Source organism: Littorina saxatilis, linkage group LG2 (assembly GCF_037325665.1).
Source record: "Littorina saxatilis isolate snail1 linkage group LG2, US_GU_Lsax_2.0, whole genome shotgun sequence".
In the NCBI taxonomy this organism is placed as follows: domain Eukaryota; kingdom Metazoa; phylum Mollusca; class Gastropoda; order Littorinimorpha; family Littorinidae; genus Littorina; species Littorina saxatilis.
Window position 1 is genome coordinate 82,287,593 of NC_090246.1, and position 11,199 is coordinate 82,298,791.

At 44.7% G+C, this 11,199-nt stretch overlaps 1 protein-coding gene across 1 annotated transcript in view; it reads right to left on the bottom strand.

Annotated features, from left to right (window-relative positions):
• LOC138959904 (uncharacterized) overlaps positions 1–11,018 on the bottom strand; it is a 33,119-nt gene extending 22,101 nt beyond the window's left edge. Inside the window, exons 1-5 of the mRNA XM_070331579.1 lie at positions 10,909–11,018; positions 9,448–10,029; positions 7,467–7,570; positions 6,854–7,142; positions 6,265–6,309 (exon numbers count right to left, since the gene is read on the bottom strand). Of these exons, the coding sequence (XP_070187680.1) occupies positions 6,265–6,309; positions 6,854–7,142; positions 7,467–7,570; positions 9,448–10,021 (1,012 nt within the window). The 5' untranslated portion in view covers positions 10,022–10,029; positions 10,909–11,018. The remainder of the gene's footprint in view (positions 1–6,264; positions 6,310–6,853; positions 7,143–7,466; positions 7,571–9,447; positions 10,030–10,908) is intronic.
• Positions 11,019–11,199: the final 181 nt, after the last annotated feature.

Genomic DNA, 11,199 nt, shown 5'->3' on the forward strand with positions numbered 1-11,199 from the left:
CAGCTTCTTGCTGGCATAGCTGACCGGAAACGGTTTACCTCCATGCTCTTGCATTAGCATGGCGCCGATCCCTTCGTCCGATGCGTCTGTACGCAAGATGAACTCTTTGGCAGTATCAGGAAGGCGTAGCACCGGGTCTCGTGACATCAGGTCGCGCACGGTCTGGTATGCCTTCTCCTGAGCTGGTCCCCAGAGTATTCGGTTGTGGCATCCTTTTCGGGTCATGTCCGACAAAGGCGCCGTTATGGCGGCGAAGTTTGGAATGAACTCTCTGTAGTACCCAGCCAATCCAAGGAAGGATCGCACCTGCTTCTTGGTTTCAGGACGTGGCGCATTGAGGATCTTGGTGACGTTTTCCAACAAAAGCCCCTTTTGACCTTCCTTCAGTGAATGACCTATGAAGTCAACGTTGTCGGTCCCCAAAATGCACTTGCTGGGTCTCACGGTCAGATTGGCTTTTGTCAGGCGGGAAAACAGTTCCCTCAAAGTCTCCAGATGCTCCGCAAAGGTCTCCGTGTGGACTAGCAGATCATCCCAGTAGTACACAACATTCTTCATTCCTTTGAGCATTTTTCGCATTCCCCTCGTAAGGGTAGCACCACTGTTCACCATGCCAAAAGGCATCCGCAGGCACTCATACATTCCGTCTGGAGTTGCAAAGGCGGTCTTTGGTATGTCCTCTTCGCGCACAGGAATCTGCCAATATCCCTTGCTGAGATCGATCTTCGAGAAGATCTTACTGCCGGTTAACTGTCGGAATAGATCAGTTGCCGTCGGCATTGGTTCAGGGTCAAACACGGTGATCTTATTCACTTTCCTGAAGTCAATGCATACCCTGTTCGTACCGTGTTTCTTCTTGACAACAACAACGGGAGATGAGTAAGGGGATGATGATTCACGGATGACCCCCATCTTCAACATGTTGTCGATGTCCTTCTTCAAGGATTCCCGAGCCTGAAACGGGATAGGGTATGGTTTTGAGCGAACAGGAACGTCAGATGTGAGGTGGACTTCATGTTCGACCAAGGACGTAGAGCCTGGAACATCAGAGAACCTATGGGTGAAGTCGCCCATAAAATCATGCAGCTCCTTCTGCTGATCTTCTGTCAGGTCAGGTCCTAGCTTGACGTCATCCACTCCCTCTTTCTTGTGGAGGTCTCCCAACTCCAGTAGTTCCTCACCATCGAACTCGTCTAGTTCGGCTGGTTCTTCCACACTTGCTGCGACCTGTACTGCTTCCGGAGGTCTCTCCACATACAGTTTCAGGAGGTTAGCGTGGTAGATCTTGGACTTCTTGCCGACATTCACCTTGTAGTCGTTGATCCCTACCACGGCCTCAACCTCGTATGGGCCTTTCCACTGCATCAGTAGTTTGTTGTGATCAGTGGGAAGCAGTATCAGCACTTTGTTACCTGGTGTAAACTTCCTGTTTACGGCTTTGCGGTCGTAGTAGTGCTTTCCGCTATCCTGAGACTTTCTCAAGTTTTCTCTCGCAATCTCGAACACGTACTGGTAACTGTTCTTCACTTCAGGTGTGTCCACATCTTTCGTCCACAATTCCTTTAGTATTTGCATCGGACCTCTCACAGTCCGCCCGTACATCAGCTCGAACGGGGAGAATCCAGTGGACTCTTGTGGCACCTCCCTGTATGCAAATAGCAAGGCATTGATGTAGCGATGCCACTGCCTTGGCTGCTCACTGCATAGTTTCTTCAGCGTGGACTTCAGCGTCGCATTGAATTTTTCGACCAGCCCATTGCACATCGGGTGATAAGGTGTCGTAGTCAAGTGACGAATGCTCAGCAGCCTGTTGACCTCTTCCATGCATTCAGAGACAAACTGTGTCCCCAGGTCTGTGAGGATCTCTTCAGGAACCCCAATTCTGCTGAAAATGTCCACAAGTGCCTCGGCAACAGTCTCGGTGTCAATTTTCTTCAGAGGCACGGCTTCTGGGTACCTGGTTGCATAGTCTACCAGGGTCAGTACCCAACGATGACCCGCTTCACTTGGCGGTTTTATCTCGCCGATGAGGTCAATGGCCACCCTCTTGAAAGGTCGGTCGATCAAAGGCATCTTCTGCAACGGCACTTTCGGGACCCTTCCTCGAGGTATGGTTTTCTGGCAAATATCGCACGATCGGCAGAATCGAGTCACATCTGCATGCAGTCCTGGCCAGTAAAACGCAGCCTGGATTCTGTCCGATGTCTTCTTGACACCCAGGTGACCTCCCATAATAGAGTCGTGGGCCACCTCCATCACCTGGCGCCTAAGTGGTTGAGGCACCAGAACTTGACGTAATGGCTTCCCACCGTTGACTCTCGGGTGCCGGAACACTCTGTACAGGATCTTGGCCTTTACTTCAAAGTGCACAGTGCCTTCGCCCTTAGTCATCTCCTTGACAGGACGACTCCTGTACTTTGTCAAGGTCAAATCAGCTTCCTGTAGCTGAATCAGCCGATCCCTGTCCACGACAGCAGTTGCAGAACTGTTGGTGACCCTGAGTGGCGTAGTTGTTTTGTCCTTCTTCGCCTGGGCTCTGGTCGTCACAGCGCTTACAACCTGCGGCTGGTCGCGGCGATGCACAGTTGCTCTGTCATCTCGTAACAGTTCGCTGATATCTTCATTCGCGAATAGCAGTGGGTCTTCCTCCTCAGCAGCAGGCTGAGCTGAGCCCATTCTCCATTCGAAATCAGGGTCATCAGGACGTCTCGCACCCCCAATGTTCCCAATTAGTAGATCGTACAAGGGCTTCTTCAGGCAGACGGCCTCAACTTCTCCGGTGAAGTATGGAGTATCGATCTGGATTTTTACCACTGGTGCCTTCACGCATTTGCTGTCAGCCATGAGCGTCCACTTGAAGTCACCAGTGAACTTCTCTGCTGGCACCAGATCCTCCTTGACAATGACTCCATTGCAGCCCGAATCTCTGAGAACAGTCACTTCCTGCTTCTCAACAAATCCCTTCGACACGGGCATGTTCGACACTGACACAGCTGCGCTGGCGACGACAGAGATTGACCTGCCATTGGCGAGTAGAAGCTGGCCATCAGATATACATTCTTCCACGTCCGATGGTGTATCCACTTGCTCGGCAGCCCTTGGGAGTATGACGCTGCTCGCACATACTTGTTGGTTCGAGCCACTCGTTTGCCTCTTGTTGTCGTAATATCTCCGTCGATGTTCTTGCGCTTTGTCATTGACATGTCCGTTATTTTTCTTTTGGGGACAGTTGGCGACTCGGTGACCCTTGGCATTGCAATGGAAACACGTTATGTTCTGCCCTTCATTGGATGATGGTGCGGACTCAGTTTGTCCCTTGGCAGGTTGGTTTCCCTGGTTCCCGCTCTTCTGGAAAGGTTTCGATGACTTTGACGTCCCCAGGGTCCTTCCATGAGCAATGAGATAACGCTCAGCAGCATCAGTAATGTCCTTCAAACCCCGCAGTTTTTGCTCTTCCAAGCGGGTCGCCAGGTCCTTCGGGCAGGCATTAAGGAACTGCTCCTTCACGATCAAGTCCCGCAGACTCTCGTATGACTGCTCTTCACCTGATAACTCCACCCACTTCTGCAGGTATGACGACAGGCGCTCCACAAACTGGCTCGGTGTCTCTCCAGACAATGGCTGGCATTCGCGGAAGCGTTGACGGTAGCCCCTTTCAGTGAAGTTGTAGCAACGCAACAGAGCTTCCTTCAGTACATCATAGTCTCTGGCGTCATCGTTTGAGAGTCTAGTGTAGACCTCAAGTGCTGCCCCAGTCAAATGTGCGCTGAGTTGAATCGCCCAGTCGTCGCGCTGCCATCTAGCACTCTCAGCGAACCTCTCGAATCTTGCAAGGTAGCAGTCGATCTGGTCCTTCCCGTCAGCGAATGCTGGAAGTTTCGGTGCCCTGTGTAACATTTGCTGCTGGTTATCTCTTTGGCGTGGTGCCTCGTGCTCATTTTGAACACGCACCATTTCTGTCTGAAGCTCTAAGCGCTTCGTCTCCATTTCTATTTGGAGCTCTACGCGTTTCAGCTCCATTTTCCTTTCTTCACGCTGTGCTTCTCTTTCTCTTTCTTCACGCTGCGCTCGTCTTTCTTCACGCTCACGCTGCGCTTGTCTTTCTTCCCGCTCACGCTGCGCTTGTCTTTCTTTTTCTTCTCGCTGCGCTTGTCTTTCTTCACGCTCACGCTGCGCTTGTCTTTCTTCACGCTGCGCTAGCAGTTGTGTCTGGGACTCGACGAACTCCGTCAGCTGCTTGCCTTTCAGTCCCAGTTCAACTCCTTTTGCCCAGAACTCAGCCATTCTGGTCTTTTCCGGTGCGTTCGTCTGTATTCTTTCACAGCCCCGAACGTAGACGAATGTAGTCTTCTAAAAGAACACAGTCTCTACTGCACCTCCGATGCTTCTCTCGTCGCTGTTCACCTTCGTAGACGCAGGCTGCCACCCTCCTCGTCTAACGTGACGGCGCACTCTGCTCACGATACGTACACGACGTACCTCAGTCGTATTTCGTAGTATTAATGCACTAGCTCCGCGACGAAGTCCGTCTCGTCCAAACGGCAGCTAACCTCTGTAATCCCGATACACTCCGGCGTTGCTCACCGTACCGAGCTGCGGCGATTACCAAACTCTTCACCAGTCACACCGAATCCACGGTTCCGTAGTCTCAATACTGATCCCTCAGGATACACCCGATTGATGGCTACCTCCTGTGACTGTCTTGACACTGGTCTTTGTTGCTGGAAAACCCTTGGCGTTAAACGTAGATCCTTGGCTTGGCCCCCAATTGTTACACGACACTTGAGATTGCCACAAGTTCTCAAATGTCGTATAGTTGTGTTCTTTTATTCTACGTCGCCCGTCTTCGCAGCAACAGAAAATAACTCGTCAAATTGAGTTCGAGGATTTATTTAGCATTCCATACATACAAATGCACATCGTAGCAGAACTCAAATAGAAGCTTTTTTAAACATTCAAATCGCGCTGGCATATATAGTAAATACTCAATCTCGAGAATATTCCAGACCGAACATGATACAACTACATTATACGAGCCGTGCATGGACTAAACTAGCGACATTCTCTTATGACGTACATCAAAAGCGCCGACGCACTTAATCCGAACGAACGCCACGAACTCACGACTAAAACAGCATGGTAAACAACTTGTTTTGACAGGACTAGAAAGTTCTCCTGCATTCTCGTCCAAGCATAAATATTGTGTTTACAAAACATAATATCGGTACTTTCCCACAAAGTACAAATAAGTCAACTACATGCAACACACAAAACCGAACCAAAGCTCAGCAACGGCAGCGCTTCCTAACACCCCCCAAAATATAAAAATGTTCTGACACTGTAAGAAACACATTAAAAAAAATTAATGCAAAAGGTTTTAGTTTCTGCAAATTTCCTATGCCCTTAGAGGCCCATCATTCTGCTACCTGTCATAATTTTAAGACTTAAGATCACTTTCACAGGGATATATAAATAACAGCTGCTGTTTGTTTGTTTGTTTGTTTATTTGTTGCTTAACGTCCAGCCGACTACGCAGAGCCATATCAGGACGAGGAAGGGGGGGATGAAGGGGGCCACTTGTCAAGCGATTCCTGTTTACAAATGCACTAACCCATTACTTGTGTCCCAGCAGGCTTTAGTAAAACTAAATTAATACCTACTGGAAGATTACCAGTTTCCAGTATGTTAAAATAGGCTTAACCTATCTACTGCTGGACTTACATCAGAACACTAACAGATTAAACTATACATGAATCGCGAGACAAGCGGCAAGAGAAGAGATTTTTGGAAAAAATACAGGTGAATGAGCAAGAAGGCAGAAAAAAGAAAAGAATTCATGAAGAAAAAGAGAGCATGACAGGAAAGAGGAACCAAAAATCTACCTAACAGCAAACTAGAAAGCTCCTGCGGTTCCAAAAACAGGAGGGGCCTTTAATTTCATAACCGCAGTGCCCCACTGCGGGAAACAGCTGCTGAAATAGGGGTATAATCTCCAAATCAGAATGACAAATATAAAAGGGTCCAAATAAACAATCAACAAGAATTCAGAATAGGCAAAAATTTAGGAGCTTATTCATACATACGGAAACAATTATCTTTCCAGAACAGGTTAATTTTTACAACTTTTAGTGTTATGCCATTTTTCTCTGTTGCTTGATCTTTTGCTGAACTTTCAATAGAGAGTCTTCAGCTTTTGATAGAAAAACTACGTAATAATCAATGTTAAATATTCAGTTGGTTAAATGTGGTGCTACATGTACTTACCATGAATCTTCTGTGACAGAATCTCCAACACACTCCATGGAATAACTGAGGGTAAAAAATAAAGCAAAATTAGTTGGGACTTTTTCAATAAAGATTCACATTTATACTTCCTATCACATGTATCAACTTGCAGGCAAGTTTTGAACCAGTGGCATAGAGACCACCATAACTGATTTTTGCTAATAAAAGTAATGAAGTTGGATCAAAGATTCCATTCTTAGTTCAATGCGATTTTATGTCTCCACTTTTCAACACACAAAATATCAGAAAGTTTCTGTTTAAATGGTACCTCCAACTGAATCCTTTTGCAAGCACAGAGTGATTAAATAGAAAACGGACGAGCAGGAGGAGGAGAAGGGAAGATGAAACACATAGCCATCAGATGAGGAACCCCAAGCAAAATGAAGCTCCCCCCCCCCCCCCCACCATCCCTCCCCACCCCTCTCAAAACTAAGGAGTACTGTACTACACTGGAAATACTACTCTTAACAACCCCTGCTTTCAGACATCCCCCCCCCCCCCTACCCCATCACTCTCCAATAATCTTTCAAGTAGAAAAGAACAAATGCAAGTGTCCGCTCCAACTCACTCCGTTCATCATAACCATCTGGTGGTTTAGACTGTGCGTGCGAGTGGTTGGCAGGGGTATGAGAGGCTGGTGCAACACTCCGCTCCGGTACCTCTGGCACCTGCCCATGGCTGCCAATGCTATTGGGAAGGGACTCGGGAGGGGCAGAGGGGGGCATCCTTCCTTCCGACGGTGGCTCTGTGTTCATACTGGTGTGGCCTATCTCAGAAGCCTGGCTCGGTGCCGGAAGTTGTGCATCACGTACGTCAAAGTCTTCCAAAGATGGACCAAGACCAGCGCCTGGAGGTATCTATAGACACAAAGAAAAGCCATTAACCTTTTCGGTGCCTGTAGGACGTCAACTGATGTCCTGGGTAACTTACTTTAATGGGCAAAAATGCGTTCAACAAAGGAATACAAAGTATAAGTCATATGAAGTTTATTTCTCAAGGGCACACTGGAAGTTGTCAATTCAGGTAAATACAGGTAATGCTCAGTATACAAATATTTCAAATATTACATGGCAGCGAACAGGTTGAAAAGAATCCTTTCATTTTGTTGATCGCCTTCTGGGACACGTTTGGAACAAATTTTCATGTCACAATAGCTACAAACAAGCCCACTCTCACTATACCTGTCGGCCTCCCGAAAACATATTTCCGTAATTGAATCCACGGAAAGACATGGTTCTGACGAAGTTGTCCTCCAGGTCACGCATCACTGAATCTCCCCTGGTGGCTGGAAAAAAGATAAGAGCATCTTTTAAGATAAAGTCATAAAAAGTCAAATTTTGAGTCGCACAAAACCACTCACTCAGTCACTGACATCAGACAAAAAATCGATATCATTGTACATGTATGTGTTTTGATGTTATAAACTCAAATCAGTTTCTCAATCAATTTACAAGTTTTCACAAAATTGAAGTCTAACCAAAAAGATAGCCTTGTTCACAGCCACAAAATCTATTGTGGCTAAATGACTGCTAAGTGACATTTTCCCCGATCACAAAACGCATTAACTTTGCGTGTGTGTCTTCTGTGCAGTTATTATTATTGCAATAATGAGATCCACTCTCCATAAACATCTGCGCTCGAAGTCTTCTTCATCTTCTTCTTCTTCTTTTTCCCTTATACTTATTTCTGTTCGCTTGCGACTTTTTCACACCTTCTGTATTACCACCCCCTCCCTTTTCTATTTGTTTGTGTATCAGGTTTTTCTGTTTGCTATCGTTTTCTGAAAGGAGGTACTGTATTTAGTCCGCCATCATGTTAACCTTTGTTATGTACTTATTAGGATTGCTTAAAATAAGCATTATATGCTTGAGTTAGTGATCTTAAAAGTCATGTATTGTTTTTTGTCATGATAACAATTGAATTAAGTTTTGTTTAAACCAAATGACTGCGTCTCTAATATCTACGAAAGACAGTAAACTTCTGATTTACTGAAAATGTATAATATTGATCTGCCTTGTGTCTATTATTCAAACCTTAGTTCTAAAAATGAGTTTGGGATACTTCAGATTCAATGAATACAACTTAATCACTTCATTGTTTTCTGCGGGCATGCTTCTCACCATAACTTACCTGTGTATCTCAATCTCACCATAACTTACCTGTGTATCTCTCAATCTCACCATAACTTACCTGTGTATCTCTCAATCTCACCATTGTATAGATCTGTCAATCTCATCATAACCTACCACTGTATCTCTTATTCTGACCACAACGTCCCACTGTATCTCTTTATCTCACCATAACTTACCACTATATCTCTCAATCTCATCATAACTTACCACGGTATCTCTCAATCTCACCATAACTTACCACTATATCTCTCAATCTCAACATAAATTACCACTATATCTCTCAATCTCACCATAAATTACCACTGTATCTCTCAATCTCACCATAACTTACCACTATATCTCTCAATCTCACCATAACTTACCATGGTATCTCTCAATCTCACCATAACTTACCACGGTATCTCTCAATCTCACCATAACTTACCACGGTATCTATCAATCTCACCATAACTTACCACTGTATCTCTCAATCTCACCATATCTTACCACTCTATCTCTCAATCTCACCATAACTTACCACTATATCTATCAATCTCACCATAACTTACCACTATATCTCTCAATCTCACCATAACTTACCACGGTATCTCTCAATCTCAAAATAATTTACCACCATATCTCTCAATCTCACCATAACTTACCACTGTATCTCTCAATCTCACCATAACTTAGGCCTAAAAAAAAAGGTGTGGTTACGGTAACCCAACCTACCCTATTTTTTGGGGCCGACCCTATAACTTTTTATTACATTTGTCAAAAAAAACACCACAAAAAACAAGAAAACGAGTGCAGAAAACGCAATGAAAGCGAAAGCGCCCGAGTCGCACACTTATTTCTCTGTCAAGTAGGTTTAATTTGTACACATTAGAAAAAAAAGTTTAAAAAAAAAAGTGATTGCCTACCTTCCTTAGTTCCTACCCTATTTTTTTGGGCTATGTTACCGTAACCACACCTCTTTTTTTGGCCTTACCACTGTATCTCTCAATCTCACCATCTGACCACTATATCTCTCAATCTCACCATAACTTACCACTGTATCTCTCAATCAGCTCAACAAGATCCCTTCTCTCAAGAGAGTCAAATATTGTTTTCAAGAGGCCAACATTTTCAGGGCGAATTGACTGTCGCTGTACCATCACTGTGAAAAGGTCAAGGCCAGACGAAATCGTCTGAGAACGGGGAACTTTTCCATAATGGAACGCTGCCTTCTTCACGTCTTCCATGGGTAGCTCTTCTGCGATTTGAAATAACAAGACATAAAAGGGTTTGATGTTTGAACCCTGCTGTCGCCTTCTGAAGATCACTTCTTTCTCTTCAAAGCCAATCTCTTCGAGCACATCAATTCTGCCGATGTACTGGAGAAGGTCCGCCAGAAGAAACGGATCATTCTGTTTTACATTGTTTGAGCTCTGCAAGAGTGAAACCAGTTCATGTGCTGTGCCAACACGCTTGAGTTTACTGCCTACCACGAGTCCCTGGCACAGGAATTTCATGCTTTCAACATCCTCGTCATGAAGTTCATTGTCTATTTTCATGACCGCCGACATGAAGTTCGGCTGGTACTGAGCCTGCGCGTCTGTTTGCATCCTGTCTTGTGACGTCATGTCTGTGTCTGAAAGAAAATCACAAATGCTTAAATCTAAAATTCTGTAAAACAAAAAGCAAATTACGATCACTAAAAATGCAAGGACCAGTTTCGTTTTCTGTGTTAGAATTCCATAAAGACTTTTCCTAAGTCCTGTAAACAAAATGCAAGGACCAGTTTCGTTTTCTGTGTTAGAATTCCATAAAGACTTTTCCTAAGTCCTATAAACAAAATGCAAGAGAGTGGCGGATCAAAGAACAATGAAAGTAGGTGCTATCACAGAAACACCAGTGTTGTTCTCAGGCCTCTTTCTTCGGTCATTGATGCATACTTTTAATCTGACACACTGTTCTGACCCCTGGTTCTTCTTCTTCTTCTCTCCGTTGGGACCGGGTTTATTTGGTAAACCATAGACCAAATGGTCTATGGGTAAACGTAAGTGGTCCCGCGTTGATGTCATTTGTCGATTCCGGATGCGGTGTGTGCCTCTCGGTTGACCGTCTGATAGTGATAGTTTCGATATGTATAGGACTAGGTCTTCTGACAGAATAGTGTTTCTGTGGCCTCTTGTACATGTTTTTAATCCAGGTCCAATTGACCTATTGTCCTCAGAGTCTGGGAACAACACTGGTAGTTGTATTAAAAACTGAAACTGAAAGGTAGCTGATCTTATCAAAAAAGGAAACTAAAACATATAATTAACCAACGGTAAAGACATAAAATTAACTTTGTCCATGTACTGTACGTAGTCAAAGTAAAGTTTACACGGGTTACACGGTGAAGTCCTAGACTAGTTTAGCCAAAAATTACAGACCAAAAGACAAGTCAGTTGTGGTATTCCAGCTAGCAACAGCTGGTTTACTATACAGAAACTGTGAAGGGACAAATCTTAAAGAAAATACTCACCAAAACAACAATGGCACCATGGCAAACATTATCTGAACAACTGTGAAATCCTTTCCGTCTCTGAGGTGGTACTTCCCATTCGGGGATTCCCCTTATGTAGAAGGGAGGCTTCGTGCTCAAGCTGTATGTGTTTTGTAAAAGGCAAAATAGAAAGCCAAAAATGCTCTCAAATAAAAGTTCTTGTACGAATATATTCTCTTACAAGTAAAATTCAGGCTTTAATATGTGTGCTAATACAAGAGCTAATAATATTATATCAAGTCATTAATTTGCTTACTATTGCTCCCTGCA